This window comes from Rissa tridactyla, chromosome W, assembly GCF_028500815.1.
Source record: "Rissa tridactyla isolate bRisTri1 chromosome W, bRisTri1.patW.cur.20221130, whole genome shotgun sequence".
NCBI lineage: Eukaryota > Metazoa > Chordata > Aves > Charadriiformes > Laridae > Rissa > Rissa tridactyla.
This window is the reverse complement of record NC_071496.1, coordinates 26,033,603-26,057,951: the sequence shown is the minus strand read 5'-3', so window position 1 is coordinate 26,057,951 and position 24,349 is coordinate 26,033,603. Positions and strand designations below refer to the sequence as shown.

Below are 24,349 nucleotides of genomic sequence, written 5' to 3'. Positions count from 1 at the left end.
TACTTGAACTCCTGAAAATGAAATTTTAGCCTAAAAGTCTAATTACCATGAATTCTTACCTTGAACTTTGAGTTACATTACCTCCAGAACAGCATGGAAATACACTTATAATGAAATGTTTCAAGTTACTGGGTTTTTAGGGTTTTTTTGCTGTTCTTATGAATTCAACTTTCTTAGCTTGTTCAGCTTTCATTTTCCACTTCTGAAACTGAAACTGTTGAACAGCAACTGCAGTACTGAAACAGCTGTCATTCTGTAGATAAATTAAAATATTATTAAAAATCAATCTTTTATGTTTAAACACTGTGACTGATCAATGAACCCCTACAATGGAAGAAGGCTCAGAGAAGATAGGCAAGGATGACATGCTCATGAAGCTCAGAAAAGGATGTCGGGGGAGACCACAGCTATGTAAAGGAAGCTGAACTTATCTCAACACCAAGGGAACCAGAAAGTGGCCTTTGTTGTAGATAAAAGACTGTATCAGTTGAGTGGGTCAACTGGTTATGTAAATGGCCTTCCTAAAATAATCAATAGAAATTATTATCTTCCTGAGCCAGACAGACAACATGGGGGAAGGGTATATGTGTCTCAGCCCAATGTAGAGTATAAAAATCAAACAACCAACAAAATGAACTTTGCAGAAAGCAATGGGCTTGAGCTGGCTTCAACCCACATATTCCTTCCCAGCAACTGGGGAGACCCAGCATCATGATGGTGTGCATATAGAGACTGGTATTAGGAATCAAGTTTGTATTGTGATCCAACTGTATATCACAATTGCTATATTGTGCTTATGTTGTGACTTCAGTATATTGCTGTATCACTTTTCTAAATCAAAATCCCATGTAACATCAAATATCCTCACATAACTAAATTTAGCATTGAATCATTAAATCCTCCTTGTATGGAATATCTAAAAGAACCTGGTCAGAGAGTATTTGACTGACAAACACTCATTGGTTACTTTTAAGCAGACAACAACACAGTGTAGAGATAATGAATAAACAACATGACTTCAGTTTTATACTTGCATAATTCAATTCAAATAATTTTAGGTCACTCAGGTATAAAACTCTAGTGATGAGATGGTAAGCATTTTCAAGAGAAAAATGCGACATCATCTTGCTTTAACAGAGGCTGCTTATCACAGTATAATACTAAATCAAGCCTGACTGTCTTGCCTCTGATGACAATTGATATCTGAAGATTCAGAGGAAATTACCTACCTGACTATAAGCATGTAATCTATATTAGGCAGATGTTTTGCATCAAGAGGCACTGGTCCATCTGTAAGAGACAATAATATAGATTATTTTACATCCCTTTAGATGCTGGGACCCTGAGTTGTACAGCATTGAACAGGACTCTGATCCATATACAGCACACTGTGCGGACCCCATCTGTAGAAAGGATTACCCCACTGTGGTCATTTGAGCTATTATAGGATTTTTCTTAAAAGAAAACAACTCTATTCATTATTTCTATTGCCAAACAGAAAGGATATTATCACGAGAACTTCTTGCTGCACTTTTAGATAAAGGCAAGGGCACACAGGTGGCATAATCGCCAGTACCAAGTGGGAGCTGCCTTCAGGCTCCTCTGTTATAATGAGCTGGCTGAGTTTATCCTGCAGCCAAGGAATCTGCGCAGCACAACACAAGCCTGAAGACCATGCTGTGCTCTGCAACGCAGCACAGGCCTGGGCCTACTCAGGTTAACTGTTATTAACTGTTAATTAACTCCTTGATGTACAGTGGTCTCCCTGTCAGGATCACTACAGCAGATTACCCCCATTTCATCTTGCTTTTCAAGAAAAGGTCCAGCTGAAATCCTGAAACATGCTTAATATCCCTTCCAAACTGTTTGTTGTTATTCATAGCAACTCTGAACATTCTTAATGTAGGTAGTACTAGGATTGCTAATGAATAAGGATCATGAAACTGCCCTTTCAATTTATGAAACTAGTATTTTGAGATCAATTAGGCAAGTCAATATAGCATTCTGCATTTTGGCTGCATGCAGTTTTCTATTCTGCTGCATCGTGAAGCCTGCCAATGATCTGTAGTTAAAGGACAGTGCTCCCTTACAGTATTAATAGACTTGTGGAATCTTGATCAGTGTTTTGCCGATGTGTTTTTCTGCAGTCCTCTTGTGGCTAGTTAGTGTTTGTGTGGGAGCTGGGGAGATGCTTGCTCTTGTAATTCAAATGATAGCAGTCTTTGCTGGGCCTCAAAATTATGGAATTGGGCTGGTTTGGTGATCTACCCAGGGCTGTATTTGTTGGAATTGGATTTTCTATTTAAAATTAATTTAATTTCCACAACAGAGATATTCTGCATGCAAGCTGTTTTAAAGGGATGTTACACCTCTAGTCTTGACTCAAGACAGAATACTTGGATCTTGCACTTTGAGAAATTGCAATGCATGTTTTGACACTTTGCATTATGCTTTATCCCTTCTCCATCAGACCTTCTCTAATAATGGAGGTTCATTCCCTTCCTTTCTGCAATTAAGAAGTTAAACTATAGATAAAGTACACAAGCTCTGATAGCCAGGATGGTGTGTACATAATGGCACAGGGAATAAGGACTCTTTTTCCAAAAATAATTGCTTGAAAGTCAGATTATTATTTTTTTTCTGAATGTGGCTTGTAACTCTTTCCATTGCTGAGTTGCTTGGAATATGGTCTCTTTCTCATCGAGATGATATTCCTGGGTTTCACTGATGGTCTTTACTACCTCTGTCTCCCTTCAGTTGTCAACAGATACATCTGCTAGCCAAAAGACTAATTTTTCCCCCTTCTAAGTATTAGGAAAATTTAAGAACTACTAGATTAGGCATTAATTTAGGTATCTCTTGAGATTTGTACAGGAATGTTTGGTTGGAAACCCTATTTTTTTGTTGTCTATCATACTCCATACTACCATAAAAGTTAGAGGGAATCGTGTTTTTTGAAAATGCAAAATAATGCTATGATTTGAAGTCTCGTTCTTAAATACCATTAGCTATGGTGCCATATTTTATTATAATGGCTTTGTAAAATAATGTAGAGGATGAGGCTTGTTCAGTTTACTTGCTCATTTTGGAAAGTTTAGAAGTATACAGACCTCAGTCTCTGTGAGTACCTTATCAAGGTTATACATATAGTAGTACTATATCAAGGACTAGCACTATTTTAGTGTTATCATTTATGCGGAAGACTGAAAAGCATAATACTCAAACCTGCTGGGGGGGGCAGGGAAGGAATTTTTTTACAGACTTGGTAGACCAGAAGTAGGGGGATTATATGGATGCACACTCTTTGCTATATGACCAGTGTGGTTTAGTATACATGAAAAATAATTAATCTTCCCTTGCAGTAAACATCACAGAATCTGACAGATTTTTTTATCTTCTGAGTTCTTTTTTTGGTCTTGTCTGCTTGCCAAGATTTATTTTGGAAAACAAAAAAACAAAAAAAAATTAAAAAGTATTCCAAACGCTCTTTTTTTTTCCCTTGTAAATAAAGCCCTTGTTCTAAAAGTGTTCTGTGTCTGTTTGGTTTGGGTGTTGTTTTTTTCTTTTTTTGGATGATATTACATAATGCTCTACTGCAATTTGTAGATATTTTGTGTGTGATGCTATGTGAAACTGAATTTCAGTACGAATGCCTATAAATAAAATAATGAAAGAAGGTACCATTTAAAGGAATAAATTATTGAATTTCAGATGCAAAAATTAGTTCCTGTTGAAATTAAAAACATTTTCCCTTATAGACAGATTTTTTGGGATAATTGTGCTTCTGCTTCTCCTGCAGACTTGGAATACTCCTCCAGTCTGTCTGCTTTTCCAGGAATCTGGGAAGGGGGATGTAAGAAGAGAGGAACTTAAGAAAGGGTAAAGTTTCTTGCAGTTTTCTGTTGAAGTAGAGCAGCTTATTCTCTGTTAGAAGCCATGTGGATTTGTTTATCTTTACTTTTTGGAGAAGTAAGGAGGGGGGTTAGTAGATCTGCCACTTTGGACCTTGGGAAAGCAGACTTTGACCTGTTAAAGAGACTGCCTCCCAAGGGACTCCATCAACCAGTCCTGAAGGGCAAAGGAGTCCAGGAAGGCTGGACATTGTTCAAGAAGGAAGATTGCATGAGGCTATGCAGGGAGAAAATTAGAAGGGCCGAAGCCCAACTGGAACTTAACCTGGCTAGTGCTGTAAAAGACAATAAACCATGTTCCTATAAATGCATTAGCAACAAAATGAGGGCTAAGGAGAATCTCCATCCTTTATTGCATGCGGGGGAAAACATAGTGACCAAGGATGAGGAAAAGGCCGAGGTACTTAATGCCTTCTTTGCCTGAGTCTTTAACATTAAGATCAATTGTTCTCCGGGTTTCCCAGCCCCCTAAGCTGGAAGACAGGGACGGGGAGCAGAATGAACCCCCCCATAGTCCAAGGGGAAAGGGTTAGCGACCTGCTACACCACTTAGACACACACAAGTCTATGGGGCCAGATGGGATCCACCCAAGGGTACTGAGGGAGTTGGCAGAAGTGCTCACCAAGCCACTTTCCATCATTTATCATCAGTCCTGGTTAACCAGGGAGGTCCCAGTTGACTGGAGGCTAGCAAATGTGATGCCCATCCACAAGATGGGCTGGAAGGAGGATCCAGGGAATTACAGGCCTGTCAGTCTGACCTCGGTGCTGGGGAAGGTTATAGAGCAGATCATCTTGAGTGCCATCACGTGGCATGTACAGGACAACCAGGTGATCAGGCCCAGTGAGCATGGGTTTATGAAAGGCAGGTCCTGCTTGACTAACCTGGTCTCCTTCTATGACAAGGTGACCAGCTTAGTGGCTGAGGGAAAGGCTGTGGATGTTGTTTACCTGGACTTTAGTAAAGCCTTTGACACCATTTCCCACAGCATCCTCCTAGAGAAACTGTCTGCTCATGGCTTGGATGAGCATATACTTTGCTGGGTAAAAACCTGTCTGGATGTCCAGGACCAAAGATTTGTGGTGAATGGAGTTAAATCCAGTTGGCGGCCGGTCACAAGTGGTGTTCCCCAGGGCTCGGTATTGTGGACAGTTCTGTTTAATATCATTATCAACGATCTGGATGAGGGGATCGAGTGCACCCTCAGTAAGTTTGCAGATGACACCAAGTTAGGTGGGAGCATCGACCTGCTTGAGGGTACAATGGTTCCACAGAGGGATCTGGATTGATGGGCCAAGGCCAATGGTATGAGGTTCAACAAGGCCAAGTGCCGGGTCCTGCACTTGGGTCACAACAACCCCATGCAGCGCTACAGGCTTGGGGAAGTGTGGCTGGAAAGCTGCCTGGCAGAGAAGGACCTGGGGGTGTTGGTCGACAGCCGGCTGAATGTGAGCCAGCAGTGTGCCCAGGTGGCCAAGGCAGCCAATAGCATCCTGGCTTCTATTGGAAATAGTGTGGCCAGCAGGACTAGGGAAGTGATCATTCCCCTGTTCGTGGCTCTGGTGAGGCTGCACCTCGAATACTGTGTTTGGTTTTGGGCCCCTCACTACAAGAAAGATATTGAGATGCTAGAGAGTGTTCAGAGAAGGGCAACAAAGCTGGTGAAGGGTCTAGAGCACAAGTCTTATGAGGAGCAGCTGAGGGAACTGGGGTTGTTTAGCCTGGAGAAAAGGAGGCTGAGGGGAGACCTTATTGCTCTCTACAACTACCTGAAAGGAGGTTGTAGCGAGTTGTGTATCAGTCTCTTTTCCCAAGTAACAGGCAATAGGACAAGAGGAAATGGCCTCAAGTTGCACCAAGGGAGGTTTAGATTGGATATAAGGAAAAATTTCTTCACTGAAAGGGTTGTCAAGCATTGGAACAGGCTGCCCAGGGAAATGGTTGAGTCGCCATCCCTGGAGGTATTTAAAAGATGCGTAGATGTAGTGCGGAGGGACATGGTTGAATGGTAACTTGGCAGTGCTAGATTAATGGTTGGACTTGATGATCTTAAAGGTCTCTTCCAACCAAAACAATTCTATGATTCAGGCTGTTGAGAGTTAAGTATTTTCTATATGTCAGTCTTTGGCCTGTGTAAAATAAATTTAATATTTTAGTGCAGTTTAGGTATAGCTCCAGGTGGCTTAAAGTGTAAGTTGGAATATTCTCTTGGAAATGCTTAAACAGCTTTTTCAGTTTGAATGTTTTGAACTTCTTGGGAAATGGAAATGGAAAGACCCATTCTGCAGTTCTCCACTACCTTGTGTGGAGCTCGGGTTGAAGATCTCTTCCTAGCCAAGGGCTTTATGACGACACATAAAATTCATCCAATTTCATTTTTTCACTGTCTATACTATAAAACAAATTATCTTCTTTCTTAAACTGTCAGCAAAGATGCCAAGATTTAACAAGACATGAAAGCTGAACTAAGAGTTCGATGATACAGTATAATCAATTTCGGTTTTTTTTCTTATTATTTTTTAAAGACAAGTTAGTTGAACTTATGTGTTAATTTTCTGTCCATGGGGAAGTTGTGCTGATTGGCCAAGAAGGACAGTGGTCTCCTGGGGTGCATCAAGGAGAGTGTGGCAAGCAGGTCGAGGGAGGTCATCCTCCCCCTCTACTCTGCCCTGGTGAGGCCACATCTGGGGTACTGTGTCCAGTTCTGGGCTCCCCAGTTCAAGAAAGACAAGGAACTGCTGGAGAGAGTCCAGCAGAGAGCTACAAAAATGATCAAGGGACTGGAGCACCTCTCTTATGAGGAAAGGCTGAGAGACCTGGCTCTTTTTAGCCTGGAGAAGAGATGACTGAGAGGGGGCCTCATCAATGCTTATAAATATCTAAAGGGTGAGCGTCAAGAGGATGGGGTCAAACTCTTCTCAGTGATGCCTGGTGACAGGACAAGGGGCAACGGGCACAAACTGGAACGCAGGAAGTTCCATCTGAACATGAGGAAAACATTCTTTACTTTGAGGGTGACAGAGCAGTGGAACAGGCTGCCCAGAGAGGTGGTGGAGTGTCCTTCTCTGGAGACATTCAAAACGTGCCTGGATGCGTTCCTGTGCAGCCTGATCTAGGTGAACCTGCTTTGGCAGGGGGGTTGGACTAGATGATCTCCAGAGGTCCCTTCCAACCCCTGTGATTAAAACCACTCATTCTAAACCAGGTTTCTGCCATTGCAAAATAAGCCTTCTCTAGATAGCTGTCTTACTTTACTTTGTCCAGAACATGACTAAAGCACGCTAACAGGACTATATAAAAAATTTTATTTTGATGTTTCTTTGTAGGCCCAACTTTGTAGAAATTAGGGAGCCATAGGTTATATTGGATTGATACTGCCTAGTGTAAAGCAAAGATTTGAATGAGCTCTTAAGTCACTGTAATTCTTTTAGAATCATAGAATCATTTAGGTTGGAAAAGACATTTAAGATCATCGAGTCAAACTGTAAACTGAACACTGCTAAGTCTACCACTAAACTGTGTCCCTAAGAGCCACATTCTTATGGTTTGAGGAATCAACAGCAATTTATTGTCATTTAGACAATTATTCTATCACCCGATGACCCCTCCCCACCTGGGAAGGGGAATCGGGGAAAGATAAGGAAACACAAGGGTTGAAATACAAATAGATTTAATAGGATAAGACTAAATATTTAACATTAATAATACTAAAGAACCAGTATTGATACCGATACCAATTTAAAATATACAAGAATTATACTCAGCCAATTATATCAGTAGGAAGCTGTGCACTGCCAACAGTGGACAGCAAATGTCGGACACTGCGAGCGCAAAGGCTTCGGGAGGAAGGGTCTGGCACCAGGGCATGAAGTTCTCAGGGTCGCAGACATCAAGGGGGAGTGAGTACTACGCAGCAAACTTTCTATTTTATTTTGAATGTGATGTTCATGGTATGAAATAATCCTGTTGGCCAGCCTGGGTCAAGTGCCCAGGTCTCACTCCTCCTCATCCCTGCACCTGGCAAGGCTTGAAAACACTGAGACCTTGAATCCCACATAGCCTAGCTGGCTATAAAGTAAATATTGTCACAAATTCAGACACTAGAGTCTTCCAAAAGTGGAGTTCTCCCAAGCATTAGAAGAGAAATTAGTCCTGTGTCGCTCAAACCAGGACACACATCTAAGTGTCTTTTAAATATTGTTGAAATAAATTTAAATATTGTTGGAAAAAACCCCAACAAAGGTGGAAACGCTTTAGGATAAGGTTGTTTTATTCTGTGAATCAGTTGAAGCTTACTCTTCATTAACTGAAATAAACATTTATACTGGGATTTGTATCCAGTTAGCTAAATTACAGTGAAATCACACCTTGTGACTAAATGAGAGTCTTTTTTTAAGACTATTCGAGATGGAAATGCAGGCTTTTTTGTACACTACAATAAATGCATTCCAGAATTCTCTGCAAGCATCTGTGTTTCTGGATGGTGCTGAATTACTGGTGAATATTTTAAACTTGTGATGTGTTCTGTTCTTTTCTTTATTTTTTTGTTGTTGTTGGTTTTTTTTACAAGTTCAGGGAAATGATGGAAGAAGTTGAAAATGCAATCTATGCTTTTAAAGAGGAACAGAGTCAAATTTTTTTAGCTGAAGTATGTATAAACATACAAAGTGCTTTCATATGACTTAAAGTAGTTAGACAATGAAAATTTAACATTATTCATGTAAACCATTCTCTTGATTTTTCTTTTTTGCTGTGGTATGTAAATCAAAACTCAAACCATCAAGATAAGAGTAATGATAAACAGCCTTTGTGAACAGGCTTTTTTTTATAGCTGCTGCAGTGATCCAACATAATTACGTCTGATGCCTAGTAACCAGGGGAATGCATATGTACCCTGAAGGGGAAGAAGTAGTGGTAGAAGTTACCACTCTTCCCATCAAAGGTTAATCATAAAGGTCACATAACAGAAATGTCCTTTCTCTAACATAAGAGATCCTAGGGTAAACCTTCTGTGGTCATCACTGTGAGCTCTGTTACACATCATAAGGACTTTCTGATCTATACTTAAGTAATGTGACTTTCTTCAAGGTAAAGTTTCAACTCTTGATGTAAACATGGAGTCTTTTGACTTGGGAAAAGGGTCACGTTTATTTAGTTCTGTTGTCAAATAAGACAAGTTTTCCCAGGTTTTTTTTTGTTCTGCTTTCAACAGTCGTACAGTGATTGACAAAATGTTCATTACTTTTTGTTGTATGTTAAGCTCTTTCAGAAAGTGGTTAAATATGCTTAACCCTGAAAGCAAATGCTTTTTGGATGATATTACGTAATGGTCTGCACTGCAATTTGTAGATATTTTGTGTGTGATGTTATGTGAAACTGAACTTTAGTACAAATGCCTATAAATAAAATAACAAAAGAAGGTACAGTTTAAAGGAATAAATTATTGTATTTCAGATGCAAAAAATAGTTCCTGTTGAAATTAAATGTTTCACAACATTTTATACATTGTTACCACTTTGTATTATTAATCTTCATAATATGAGTTATCATTAAGTGATTTTCTGACCAAGGGAACAATTATTTCATTACAGAATATGGAACAACTTGCTGCGGTTAACAGTTCTTTGCAATTTTTACTTAATTTATTTTTAAAAGGAAGGCATCCCTTTAATTTTCCTTTGTCATATATACTAAGTGTAGAGATGTAAATCAGTTTTCTTTTGCACTGCCTATATTTGTATGTATGTATCAATAATTTCTTTCAAAAATCAGTAAAGCTGCTAGAGGACTTATTTCCTTCAAGTACTCTGCTTAAAAAAATAAATTAAAAATTTCAGTGTTTTATGAACAACTCCACTTTATGAAGGTGATTAATTTCATCTGTGAGGCTGCAAAAATATATACATGTGGGTTATTTTAAACATACAAAGAAAAAATTATTTAATCTGAAGGATTGACCGGTGTGTACAGTTCAGCAGCTGAGTGTGTATTTTCAGGAAGAGATCTTTAGTATGATATCACACTGCTATTATATTTTAAAAAATAAAATTTTAAATTAAAAAGTTTTGCTATTCAGAAATTTGATTAAGCATTTTGCAAATTTTAGGAAGTGGATGTAGTTAATATTTGTTGTAAATCAAGCCAAATCACTTTGTGTCACTGCTTCATTTTCTTTCCTCCCCCATGTCACAAACTGACAGCCTATTTTAAGAATAATTTGCTTCTGACATAGAAAGGCACAACCTCATTAGACACACCTTGCTAGATGAGCTGCCTTTTTTTTTTTTTTTTGGTAAGACTCAATAGTTAGGGAATTAGTTCTGTGATACATGAAGCATTTGTGTAATGTTCATACTACCTCTGTTAAAGTAGGACTATAATGAAAGAATGAAACATGAAACTATGACATCAGTTTAACATATTTTTTTCCCTAATGTGTCTTTGTGAGATTTGGATTATTTCATTTTGTTTTTAATTACAGAACATTATTAGGTAGTACGAATAGTAGAGTTTTATTTAGATAGAAAACAGTATTAACAATGCAATATACTGCAATATAACAATACCTTCTCTATCAGCGAAGTGCTATGACTAGCATAATATTTCCAGTCCAATTTTGTTCTTGTGCAAGAATGAGAATTTTCTCATGCTGTTGTAATATTAGCTAGCTTCTACATGTGATCGAATTCCAGCAAGTGACTTAAGAATTAGAAATGGATTAAGAAAATTTAATGAAGTCTGCTTTGAAATAATCATCCTTAAATTAAAGAACACTTAAAAAATTTGTCCAATATCTCTGTATGTGTTTTTCTTAGCTGCTTATCAAAGAAAATGGCTTTCAAAGGGTGTCTGATTCTTTTCAATCTATTTCTTCTTTAATACAGCAGTAGATATAATGTTGACTTTAATTTCTTACTAAAGAAATAATTTATTACAAAAATTGGATTGACTGTAGAATTCATAGAATCATAGAATCATAGGGTTGGAAGGGACCTCTGGAGATCATCTGGTCCAACCCCCCTGCCAGAGCAGGGTCACCTAGAGCAGGTTGCACAGGAACGCGTCCAGGCAGGTTTTGAATGTCTCCAGAGATGGAGACTCCACCACCTCTCTGGGCAGCCTGTGCCAGTGCTCTGCCACCCTCAAAGTAAAGAAGTTCCTCCTCATGTTTAGGTGGAACTTCCTATGCTCAAGTTTGTGCCCGTTACCTCTTGTTCCGTCCCCGGGCACCACTGAAAAGATCCTGGCCCCATCCTCCTGACACCCACCCTTTAAGTATTTATAAGCATTGATAAGATCCCCCCTCAGCCGTCTTTTTTCCAGACTGAAGAGACCCAAATCCCTCAGCCTTTCTTCATAAGAGAGGTGTTCCAGTCCCCTAATCATCTTGGTAACTCTCTGCTGCACCCTCTCCAGCAGTTCCCTGTCCCTCTTGAACCGGGGAGCCCAGACAGTGGATAGGCATAGTGGATTGCATAGATAGTGTTCAGGCACTGTTTATTCCTGTTACTATAGGCAATATAGTATTTATGAAGTGGATAACAGTACCTGCATAGGTTTGCACAGCTTGATGATCTGTTACGTCAAGTAGCCAAGTTGCAGGAAACAGTTAAAAGGCTGTGCAGTATTAGAGGAGCCGAGATTGAGATAGATAGGTGGTTTCATAACCATGTTCCTGTAGTGGACACCACTGAGGATGATGATGACCCTGGTGACCCACAAAAGCAGGACTCCACTTCAGTCTCCACCCTCCAGCATCACAACCATAAAAAGATATGAAGCTTTAACAGATATAGCTGCCCATGAGCAAGACCTGCAAGGGGAAACTGTACCAGCAGCACACAGTGGATACTGTAAAAAGAAACGACGAGTGCTAGTAGTGGGTGACTTTCTTTTAAAGGGCACTGAGGTGCCCATCTGCCAACCTGACAGGGAGGCATGTGAGGTATGCTGCTTTCTGGGAGCTAAGATCCTAGACATTGCCAAGAGGGTGCTGCAACGTCAAGAGCACGGACTACTATCCACTCTTATTCTTTCTTGTGGGCATGAATGACACTGCAAGCCAGAACCTGGGCAGAATTAAGGAAGACAATAAAAAAAAAAAAAAAATTGGTGACCAAGTTATCGTTTTCTCCATTTTACCAGTTAGAGGAAAGGGAGCAGCCAGAAATGAACAGATACTGCATATCAACTTCTGGCTATGTGCCTGGTGCTGTCGCGAGGGTTTTGGCTTTTATGACAACAGGACATGCTTTGCTGACTATAACCTGTTAGAGAGGGATAGAATCCACCTGTCTAGAAGAGGCAAGGGAATCTTTGGCAACAGGCTGGCCAACTTGGTGAGGCGAGCTTTAAACTGAAGGACTCGGGGTCCACAATGGCAATGCTCACACCATCACATCCAACTGGGGAATAAGCCAGGCCAAACAGAGCAGTGATAAATGTTCCTTAGCTGACTCCCAAAATGAGAATCATAAGGCCAGCCACCTCAAGGGTATGAATGGCTGTGGTGCATCCTCTTGCTCCCCTCCATGGAAACCTGCATGCTCGACTACCTCTCTGAAATACTCGTATACCAATGCACGCAACATGGGGAATAAACAGGAAAAACTAGGGATCTGTGTGTAGTCACAGGACCATGATCTCATTGCAATTACAGAGATGTGATGGGATAGCTCACAGGACTGGAATGTTGTCATGGATGGCTATGTACTTTTTAGGAAGACAGGCCAGTGGGGTGAGGTGGTGGAGTTGCTCTCTATGCAAGAGTGCAACTGGAATGTATCAAGCTCTGTCTAGGGGTGGATGAAGAATGTGTTGAGAGCTTATGGGTAAGAATTAAGGGGCAGGCTAATATGGGAGACATTGTCGTGGGTGTTTACTAGAGACCACTAGATCAGGAAGAGGAAGTCAATGAGGCCTTCTACAGATAGCTGGAAATAGCCTCACGATCACAGGCCCTGGTTGTCGTGGGGGACTTCAATCACCCTGATATTTGCTGGGAAGACCACACAGCCAGGCACGCACAGTCCCGGAGGTTTCTGCAGAGCACTGATGAAAACATTTTGACCCAGGTGGTAGAGGAGCCAACAAGGAGAGGTGCGCTGATGGACCTTGTACTAACAAAGAAGGACTAGTTGGGGATGTGAAGGTTGGGGGTAGCCTTGGCTGCAGTGACCATGAGATGGTGGAGTTAATGATCCCACATGGAAGAAGCAGGGCAATAAGTAGAATTACAACCCTGGACTTCAGGAGAGCTGACTTTGGCCTCTTCAAATACCTACTTGGAGGAATCCCATGGGGCTAAGGCTCTAGAAGGAAATGGGGTGCAAGAAAACTGGTTAATATTCAAGCACCACTTGAATATTGCTCAAGATCGGTGCATCCCTAGGAGCAAGAAATCAGGCAAAGGATGCAGAAAACCTGCATGGATGAGCAAGAAAGGAGCAACTCAGATGGAGGAAGGAAGTTTACAGAATGTGGAGAAAGGGACTGGCCACTTGGGAGGAGCATAGGAACGTTGTCAGAGTATGCAGGAATGCAATGAGGAAGGCTAAGGCCTACTTGGAATTAAACCTGGCAAGGGATGTCAAGGACAATAAGAAGGGCTTCTTCAAGTACATCAGTAGAAAAAGGAAGACTAGGGAAAATGTGGGCCTGCTGCTAAATGAGGTAGGTGCCCTGGTGACAGAGGATGCAGAGAAGGTGGAGTTACTGAATGCCTTTTTTGCTTCAGTCTTTACTGCTAAGGCTTGCCCTCAGGAATCCCAGACCCTGGAGGTAAGAGAGAAGAGTCTGGAGAAAGGAAGCCTTTCCCTTGGTCAAGGAGGATCAGGTTAGAGAGATCATTTAGGCAAACTTGATACCCACAAATCCATGGGCCCTGATGGGATGCACCTGTGAGTGCTGAGGGAGCTGGCAGATGTTATTGCGAAGCTACTCTCCATCATCTTTGAAAGGTCATGGAGAACAGGAGAGGTGCCTGAGGACTGGAGGAAAGCTAATGTCATGCCAGTCTTCAAAAAGGGCAAGAAGGAGGACCCGGGAAACTACAGGCCAGTCAGCCTCACCTCCATCCCTGGAAAGGTGATGGAACAGCTCATCCTGGATATCATCTCTAAGCATGTGGAAGAAAAGAAGGTCATCGGTAGTGGTCAACATGGATTCACCAAGGGAAAATCATGCTTGACCAACCTGATAGCCTTCTATGATGACATGACTGGCTGGGTGGATGAGGGGAGAGCAGTGGACGTTGTCTACCTTGACTTCAACAAGGTTTTTTACAGAGTCTCCCATAACATCCTGATAGGTAAGCTTAGGAAGTGTGGGCTAGATGAGTGGACAGGGAGGTGGATTGAGAACTGGTTGAAAGACAGAGCTCGGAGGGTCGTGATTAGGGGCACAGAGTCTAGTTGGAGGCCTGTAACTAGTTGTGTTCCCCAGGGGTCAGTACTGGGTCCGGTCTTGATGAATATATTCATCAATGACCTGGATGAGTGTACCCTCAGCAAGTTTGCTGATGACACAAAACTGGGAGGGGTGGCTGACACACCAGAAGGCTGTGCTGCCGTTCAGCGAGACCTGGACAGGCTAGAGAGTTGGGCGAAGAGAAACCTAATGAAGTTCAACAAGAGGAAGTGTAGGGTCCTGCACCTGGGGATGAATAACTCCATACACCAGCACAGGTTGGGGGCTGACCTGCTGGAAAGCAGCTCTGTAGAAGAGAGACCTGGGAGTCCTGGTGGACAACAAGTTGACCATGAGCCAGCAATGTGCCCTTGTGGCCAAGAAGGCCAATGGCATCCTGGGCTGCATCAAGAAGAGTGTGGCCAGCAGGTTGAGGGAGGTCATCCTCCCCCTCTACTCTGCCCTGGTGAGGCCACATCTGGAGTACTGTGTCCAGTTCTGGGCTCCCCAGTTCAAGAAAGACAAGGAACTCCTGGAGAGAGTCCAGCAGAGAGCTACAAAAATGATCAAGGGACTGGAGCACCTCTCTTATGAGGAAAGGCTGAGAGACCTGGCTCTTTTTAGCCTGGAGAAGAGATGACTGAGAGGGGGCCTCATCAATGCTTATAAATATCTAAAGGGTGAGCGTCAAGAGGATGGGGTCAAACTCTTCTCAGTGGTGCCCAGCAACAGGACAAGGGGCAATGGGTACAAACTGGAACATAGGTAATCCCATCTGAACATGAGGAAAAACTTCTTTACTTTGAGGGTGACAGAGCAGTGGAACAGGCTGCCCAGAGAGGTGGTGGAGTGTCCTTCTCTGGAGACATTCAAAACGTGCCCGGATGCGTTCCTGTGCAGCCTGATCTAGGTGAACCTGCTTTGGCAGGGGGGTTGGACTAGATGATCTCCAAAGGTCCCTTCCAACCCCTACCATTCTGTAATTCTGTGATTTGCCATCCTTATATTTGAACAGTTGAATTCATGGGTGAAGTGGAACATAGACCTTAAGTTAGATATCAAGGCTAACTGCCATGTCCTCTTAAATTCTTCCTCAAATTTAACACTTGATAATTGCTAGATAGATGGCTGGAATTCTTGTTATTTCTTAAGACTGGGTTTTATGTATGTGTGTGTTTTGTTGGGTAATGCATTGGTTGGGGTTTTTTTGTTTTAAGTTGGCAGCTCTATATCCATCTATCTGCCCATGTCCCCTTTTAGTTTATGGAAGCTTGTATTCTTATAATATTTCCTTCCTGATGCTGTTCCATCCAGTCAAACTGAAGTGAGGTGCAGCCACTAAAAATGAGTTGTGATTACTTTCCTTTATTATTTTGTGCGTTGCTTGAAATAATTGTGGTCTCCAAGGCCTACTACAATATAAAAAGCTAAAAAATTACCCTACTTCTGATATGCCATTAGTAACCACTGTTTGAGTAAATAATTATAATACTAATAAAAAAGCAAATCTCTTAATGAAGGAGATCCAGGTGGAGAGAGTACTGAAAATTCTTGGTGGTTTAGGAATATTTCCACTTGTTTTGCATAGCTGCATTGTAAATTAATGACATATAAACTCTTGGTTTGTACCTGAATTTATGCAGATAATGGCTAAACTTAATTTGTGTTAATTTTTGCACTATCATATAATTTGCACTATTTGTCATAGTATACATGTCTGTCAACTGAGAAAAGAGTGTAAAGGGCTACATTATGCAGTGATGGATCTACAGTGTATAATATGAATAGCTGCCATTGATCCTATTGTCAAAGCTAGCAAGATGTATATCAATAGTTGTGAAGCATTTGTAAGAACTTTGGTGTTACTAGTGCATTTTGATTTGTTTGTCTTTAATATGCTTTTATGTTATGACTCTTTTAAAAATATTGACTTGAAGTTAGAAAATAAAGAATTATGCATGATAACATGTAAAGATGAAATAGTTGTGACCTAAGGATGACTCTAGTATTTTAACAAGTACAGTATGGTCTGTAATAAAACATTTTTGAGAGTTGTTTGGTTTATTTTTTAAATCAACTAACACCTCAAGTATAACTTAAAGTACGCACACTAATATTTTGAAATTTAAATGATAAAGTTAAATTTGCCCAGCTAACACAAGGTTCTGATATACATTGGTGCAAACATTTGTAGTTCTGAATCTTTTTCATCCCAGGCCATGTCTAGATTGCCATTGGAATTGGCACCCTCCAAAAGACCTTTCTAGTGTTTCAGAGCTCTGCTGTGAATGAGGTAGTATGGACTTGAATACACCCTAAACTGGCTATGTTAACTGATGGCTCATCCTACACCCAGATGGATCTGGTTTTGGCTTTATCACTGAGTGTTCCAGAAGTGCAGATGGCCTGAGGAGCCAGTCAGTATTTACTTCTGGTTTGACAGCTATAGTTAAGTTTTAACTAGACTTTCTCCAGCACAGCAAGATGACTTTTATAATGTGTCTGTATATTGGCAAGCTGGTTTTGTGTATTTGTCTGCTTTTGATCTCTTTCCATCTTAGGAATTTATAAGTCTCATGCTTGTCAATCTGGAGGTATGAACAGTTTTCCATAATAAGGAAAGAAGGAATTATAGTTAATAAAGTACAGTTGACAAACCAAACTTTTAATCCACCTAAATTTGGAAAAATATCTGTTCCAGTGATTGGAAATTTTGTTGGTTTCTGTAGAAACTGTAGTGTGACCAGACCAGTTTATAGGTGAAGCTCCTGTCACTGACTTAACACTCCATTAGTGACAAAGATTGCCTAGGGTATTTGAGACTGAAAATCACTTCCTATTAAGACCTGGTTTTAGTTTCATGAGTCTTGATCTAACAGATAATTTTGGGTGCCACTTTGTGTGGGGTATCTTCCTCAGCTTACTTTTTTTGTAAGTGATAGTAAAATAGTTGGCTGCTATTCAGAAATGTATTGAAAAAAGAATATTTAGCAGGTTATGCTCACTGTATGTTAATAAACAATCTAATGTTTTGTGGGCTGGGTTTGGTGGTTGGTTTTTTTTAATGTTTGAAACTTGCGCTTAAAAATTGTTTGAGGGGACAAAATGTGATCACAGCTCCTGTTCTACTATAATTGTAAAAAACTGTTAACCTTTAGTCATAATCTTTTGAAAATAGCTTTTTGCACACCTTTGGTATGAAATTGACTAGTGTGGTAACTAAATTCTTATTATCCAGTGTGCTTGGATTGAGACTTGGTTTGTCTTGAGTAACTACTGTTCCTCCTTACTACTGTCTTTCTGATTACTGGAATTGAAAGCAATAAGCAAGTCTTGAAATGTGCTGTCAGTTCTTCCTCTGATGGTCCACAAGCAAGTTTGAGGAAGAAGCAGCAGATTAATTTACATTTAAAGTTTCAGGAAATGAAAGATTAGAAGAGAAAGTGAGGAGGGGATGGTTGGGAGAACAGTGGCAAAATGTTCTGTGCCCATTAGAACACTTTCATCTAAATAGACCTTGAGTTTCTACATCCTTTTGCTGTATACTAAAATTCGCAAAACTCTTGGATACGTTTGCTCTCATACTAGTGTTTATCTACAGAAGATATAAGCAAGCTACTACTTGATAATCTAACTTAAAAGATAGGATAGAGGTTTGCATTGTGGATCTAAAGCATCTGGTTCTGCTGGTGACAAGTAGGTATTGAATTTAGAGGACAGTCATGGTTTCACCAGGTATTTCTGAATTTTGCTTTTTTTTCTTCAAACTTTGACTTCATAGCCCCTTACCAAGTTTCTCATTAAAAAGGAAATAAGAATGCTGTGAAGTCAAAAGCTAGAAGATACCAAGATTATTTACATAAACTTAATTCAGATTCTTATAATTGGAATGAGAACGAGGAACAAAATTTCTGTTTCTGAAATGTATTTAACAAATACAAGTCTGTCTTTTTTTTTCTTGTAGATAGATATATACATGTACCAACTTCAAATATTTTTGCATTTGAATTTAACCTATTTAAGACAGCATGAACAATACATTCTGGGCAGAAGGAATTTCTTAATGGAAAGCCTTTACCTCCATCTTATTTTCAGTTTATTTCAATGCAGTGTTCAGCTTTTAAGACAAATCTCATACATGCTTTAGGGACTGATTTGACTTTTACTGGCTAAACACTCTAATATAAAGAGTGAACTGCACATTCTAGAGATCAGAGCCTGGGGGAGGGAGGAATACATTAAGAAAATGTAGGATGGTAAATCTAAGCTGTTGAGATCAGGAGGCTGTATACCTACAAAAATGCACTTTTCCCAAACATCAGCTGAAGATTTCAAGACTACTGCTTTGTTTCCCTACGTACTTCAGTTCTTTTATAGATCTAGAAATACAACAGCAAAGCCCACTGCAAATCAGTATCATGTTGGCATAGAAAAAAGCCTGCCAAAAATGCAAATAAGAAGTTTTAGGAAACTTTCCCTCTGAACTTTTTAAAAACCAAATCAGATGACTATGAATGTACAGAATCCTTGGAAAAGGAGGTCTCACTTGAGAATGTGGAAACTTGCTGATAGTGTAACAGATACTGATGATCTGATGGCCAGTAAACCAGAGTTTGCAAGGCTAGTGGTATGACATTTTAATTGGGGGGTGGAGGGGTGGGATTCTTACATGGGTGTGCTGTTAATTATTTTCATGTTAATGTAGTGGGAGGCTGAAAAGTTGGTATGAATGATTCTGTATTATACATGAAAAAAAAGTTAGGTTTAAATTGTGTAGTTTTAAAAGCAATCAACCACACAAGAGGCTTTATTATGTTGGAGGGGAGGGGGTGAGTTATTGGCCATCCATCTTCCTGTCTCCCCCAGTGAAATACTCATATATGATCTTAAGCAAAACTTTCTTCTACTTGAAGCACAGTAGTTAAATATTTAAGTATGGCGTCCAATGTTTGGTTTTTTTCATTTGCTGCAAATATGTTTTTTCAGTCAGGTGGCACTAGTCCTTGCTGGAAATTTCACCACATAGTGTTGAGTGCCACCTGAATGCCTTTAGCATGACATTGCGCATTCTCTTGATGAGAAATAATCTTAATGTAAATGATAGGACTTATAAAACAAATGACTGCATGTTGCGTGTTGAAGGCATTGTTTGGTGGTTTGTTTTTGTTTGGGGTTTTTTTGGCTTTTGGGAATCCTGAGCAGAGGGGTTAATGTGGGACTTCAGGATAAAGACCTAATAAAGTACTAAGAATAGTTTATCTGTGTGTATACATAGGCTTGACAAAATAAGCAGGTCCCTTGGAATATTCTGGCAGTCTCTGAGGCCCCATCTGAGATGAAGAGCCTGTTGTGATGAGTTGTATTTGCCTTTCTGTACAATTATTACCCTGGAACACTTTGATTAAAGACTTTGGATGAAAGAGAGAGGAAGAGGTACAGTGTAGAGGTGAGCGAGGCCAATGTTAGCACATCTTTAATTTTTATACAGATGTTATTTTTTTATTGTGCATGGAGATAGGGAGAAAGGAAGGAAATTTGACAAGGGAAGAAGGGAAAATATAACCACTTAAGATGGCAAGCTTAGGTTTCTGTTTTATATTTGAAAGCAAATACAAAATTGCTCATGTAATAGAGAATTCTGGTTTAAGTTTTGAATAATGAGACATAAGTATCCTTAACATCTGTTTAATTGTTTTGGGTAATAATGTCAAGCATTTTGATTTGGATAACTGCCTGGTAGCCTTGATGTTTTAATCAGGTCTTGAATGTTTTGACTTGTCATTTAAGCCTTTCATAGTCTGTAGATGTCAAAAAAGATTTTATTTTTATTTTTTTAACTATTACTGTGGTGATATTTGGACTGTAATTTGATTATGGCTTATGTAATTGTTTTTCTTCTTTTGCTAGGAAACACTGCATTACATGATTGTGCAGAATCTGGAAGTTTAGAGATCATGAAGATGCTTCTCAAGTATTGTGCTAAGATGGAAAAGGATGGCTATGGAATGACTCCCCTTCTGTCAGCCAGTGTGACAGGCCACACAAATATTGTGGACTTTCTGACCCAACATGAACAGACCAGTAAGACAGAATGTATAAATGCTTTGGAACTTCTAGGAGCAACATTCGTGGACAAAAAGAGAGATCTACTTGGCGCTTTGAAATACTGGAAGCGAGCTATGGAAATGAGATACAGTGATAGGACTAGTATTCTGAACAAACCTGTGCCACAAATGCTAATTATGGCCTATGGTTATGCTAAAGAGGTAAACAGCTCAGAAGAGCTAGAAAATCTTATTGCAGACCCTGATGAGATGAGAATGCAAGCACTATTAATTAGAGAACGTATTCTTGGTCCTTCTCACCCAGATACATCCTACTATATTAGATATAGAGGTGCTGTCTATGCAGACTCTGGAAACTTTAAGCGGTGCATCAACTTATGGAAATATGCTTTGGACATGCAGCAGAGCAATCTAGATCCACTGAGCCCTATGACAGCCAGCAGTTTACTATCATTTGCTGAACTCTTCTCCTTCATGCTGCAGGACAGGGCAAAAGGCCTGCTAGGCACTACTGTTACATTTGATGATCTCATGGGTATACTGTGCAAAAGTGTTCTTGAAATAGAACGGGCCATGAAACAAATGCAGTGCCCTCCTGATCCAATACAGATGAACAAAGCCCTTTCTATCATTTTGCATTTAATTTGCTTGTTGGAAAAAGTACCTTGCAGCTCAGAACAGGAACATTTTAAGAAACAGACTATTTACAAGTTTCTTAAACTTCAGCCTAGAGGGAAGAATAATTTTAGTCCACTTCACCTTGCTGTTGACAAGAATACTACATGTGTGGGTCGCTACCCAGTTTGTAAATTCCCCTCTCTACAAGTTACTGCTATCCTGGTGGAATGTGGTGCTAATATAAATGTCAGAGACTCTGATAACAACAGTCCTTTACATATTGCTGCACTAAACAACCATCCAGGCATCATGAATTTTCTTATCAAGTCAGGTTCACACTTCGATGCCACAAACTCGTATAAACAAACTGCTAGTGATTTGCTGGATGAGAAGAAAATAGCAAAAAACTTAATCCAGCCTATAAATCATACTACGTTGCAGTGTCTTGCTGCTCGTGTTATAGTGAATCATAACATATGCTATGCAGGGCACATCCCTGAAAAACTAGAGAAATTTGTTTTTCTCCATAGATAATAGTGTGCAGTCCCATCCCAGAGTGCTGTTGTTGAAGCATGACTTGGTGACAATGTTTTTCTTGAGCACTGTTGTGATATACCAGTATTCCCTTAGTTTGCTCCATCTTGCTCTCATTGGCTAAAGCGTTGTTAGCATCGCATCTGCAGAGTTGGTTAACCAATATTTGAATATGCCATATATTATATTTTGTGGATTATTTAGAAATGTAGTGCCATATTTAGACTCTTAAAATTGTTTGCCAAAGGCTTGTCTATTCTGGTCTTATTTGCCTGTTGGGTGTTTAGGACTGAGTTGAATATTTTCCACTGATGTCTTTTTATTACAACTGTTGTGTGGATTTTATACAGTTGGAGGGTCATCTTTTTTGGTTTTGCTTGAGCATTTCTACTCTTACTCTGTTCTTTTTCTATGGACTTGTTAAACTGTGCAAGTTGTATAGACTTGTTAACATTTGCAACTACCATAAGTGCTTTTTATCTTCTCTATGCACTGACTTAAATGTGACTGTCATGTGTGAACATATTTCTATGCAGCAGTTGGCCACTTTCAACTTAAATGCACATTTTAATTTGCAGTTTTGTTTGGAGTTCTTTTTGAGGACGCTGCCTTCATAGCATGACAAATTTTGGAGCTACATATCACCTTTCTGAACTGGAGTTTAACTTTTTTGTTCTAGCAGTAACTGAGGTTGCTTTCCTCTTGAACCTCTGGAACTCTGTGCTAAATTGTGAGAAAAAAATCTCTCTTGTTCTCATGGTAATCCACTTGAACTTTTAATCTGATAATCGTTCTCTCACATCATGCAGTTAGGGGAAGAATCCTCATCATGTACAACTGACAGCTTCCCTTTTGCTCTAATGTCTTGCTTGTGTTGGTTATGTGACTAGATGTAAAGTTTGTTCAAAGTTGAACCTCAAACTTAATGATACACTCTAATGAGAAATAGATGAAATGTATGCCATAGTTTAAATTTACAAATCAACTTCTTTAGCTACAAAAGAAACTAAAGCACGTTGGTGGTGTGATGCTTATCAGTCCAGAAATATAGGCATCATCAGTATCATTATAACATAGAAATGGCCATATGTCAGAATAATAGAAATTCTATAGCAGTGTCTCCTCTTCTTCATTTTAAATATCTTTAAAAATGCATGTTTTTTTCCATCTCTGTTGTCTGTCAGCTGTACTTAAAGAAAAAGCGGAAGTTCTGTTGTGTATATATAGCTCCTAATTAAACTTACCTATTTTTATAATATTTACATAATAGCTTAACTTTTACAACAGGAAGGACTCTCTTGACTTGATAAGAAATCTATAAAAGAATTTCATAAAGGAGAGTGAGATTCAGGTATTTAATATAATTCAGCACTTTACTGTTGATTAATAGTAGAATTTATTATGGCACATTAGCCCTGCAAATGTCTAAGTGAAATTAATTTGTGTTGAGTAGAATACAGTTTACCTGCAAATTTAGTATTCTAGCATATTGGATATTGTTGACTTGATGTTTCATTTCAGTGATGGGCAGTAAATGGGTTTCTTGCTCCAGAAACTCAACAAGTTGATTTATGCTTTTATTTGTGATAGAGATATTTAAAAGCCAAATTAAGTAGATAAAGGAAAAAAAATATTTAGGAGGGTTTTTTTAAATTTGATGTCGGAGTATTTTTTTGTGAATTAAGTTGATGAAGAATGTCTTGAGAGTATAAAAGAGTATATATAAAAAAAAAGTTCATCCTTGCTTCTTGGCTGTTTCAAGTTTTCTCTTAGTGTACAGCGTGGAGACAACAAGCTTAGCCATTCTTGGGGAAAATATTAGGATACTTTTAAACAAAGATATGTTGAAAGTAGTGCTGTTTGTATATTGCCACTTTCAAACTCTTATTTAGAAACAGCTTTCACCTCTTTGCCCCATGGCATACCTATATTGTATGAAATTCTGAGTATAAGGAAATCCTATTTGTTTCTCTTGCAAATGTGCAGCAGTAAACCTTCTATTAAACTGGCTGATTTTTTTTCTGATTAAACTACATGCCACCCAAGTTGTCAGTTGTGAGAACAAGTGGTTTTATTTTGTATTTCTTATTTTTGATATGCTTCTCTACTACTCTGTAAGTTGGGTTAATCAACAAATCATACCACACTAGAAACGATCCACATTATAATTCAAGCCATAAAAAGCATTATACTTCAAGTAATAAAAAATAGTCTTCTTTCTATAGGTAACAGAGAAAGGGATTTTTAGATCACCATTTTATACTCTGGAATCTGTACTGCTCTTTAGTGTTCGTGATTTGAATTTGTCTTTATAACTGTATAATATTCTGTTTAAAATTAGTTACTTAGAGATTATTAGTCCAGAAATAGAACTAAAAAATTATGGTAGTATGTGCTGCTATTGTTAACAAAGTTTTGAATGGAAAACACCCCAGAAGAGAAAGCATAAAAATGTGTAAATTGAGTGAAAAATGCCAGGCCTAACAGGGCTTATTGTTAGCTACTTGTTTGGGGTTTTCTGTTTGTTTTTAACTTATGAAGTGCTGATTTACTGTATGTAATTCTGTCTAAATATCTACCAATACACATCAATCCTAAAGACTATCACCTATATTCAGAATTTAATTTTGCAAGGTCACGAGGTTGTCTGATGAATTCTTAACTGTGATGATATTCAAGCTCAGGTGACCAGATAGATAAGTTGATGCATTTAATTCCACTTTCTATTTAACCCTGTATGTGTATGTTACCCCCATTTAATTTTTGCTTCATTGTAAAAGAAATCAGTACAGAGCCTATGTTGGATAATGTGT

At 39.3% G+C, this 24,349-nt stretch overlaps 1 protein-coding gene across 1 annotated transcript in view; it reads left to right on the top strand.

Moving 5' to 3' along the window:
• The window catches only part of LOC128902049 (protein fem-1 homolog C-like), a 28,705-nt gene extending 7,169 nt beyond the window's left edge, over positions 1 to 21,536 (top strand). Inside the window, exon 2 of the mRNA XM_054184375.1 lies at positions 20,227 to 21,536. Within this exon, the coding sequence (XP_054040350.1) occupies positions 20,227 to 21,536 (1,310 nt within the window). The remainder of the gene's footprint in view (positions 1 to 20,226) is intronic.
• Positions 21,537 to 24,349: the final 2,813 nt, after the last annotated feature.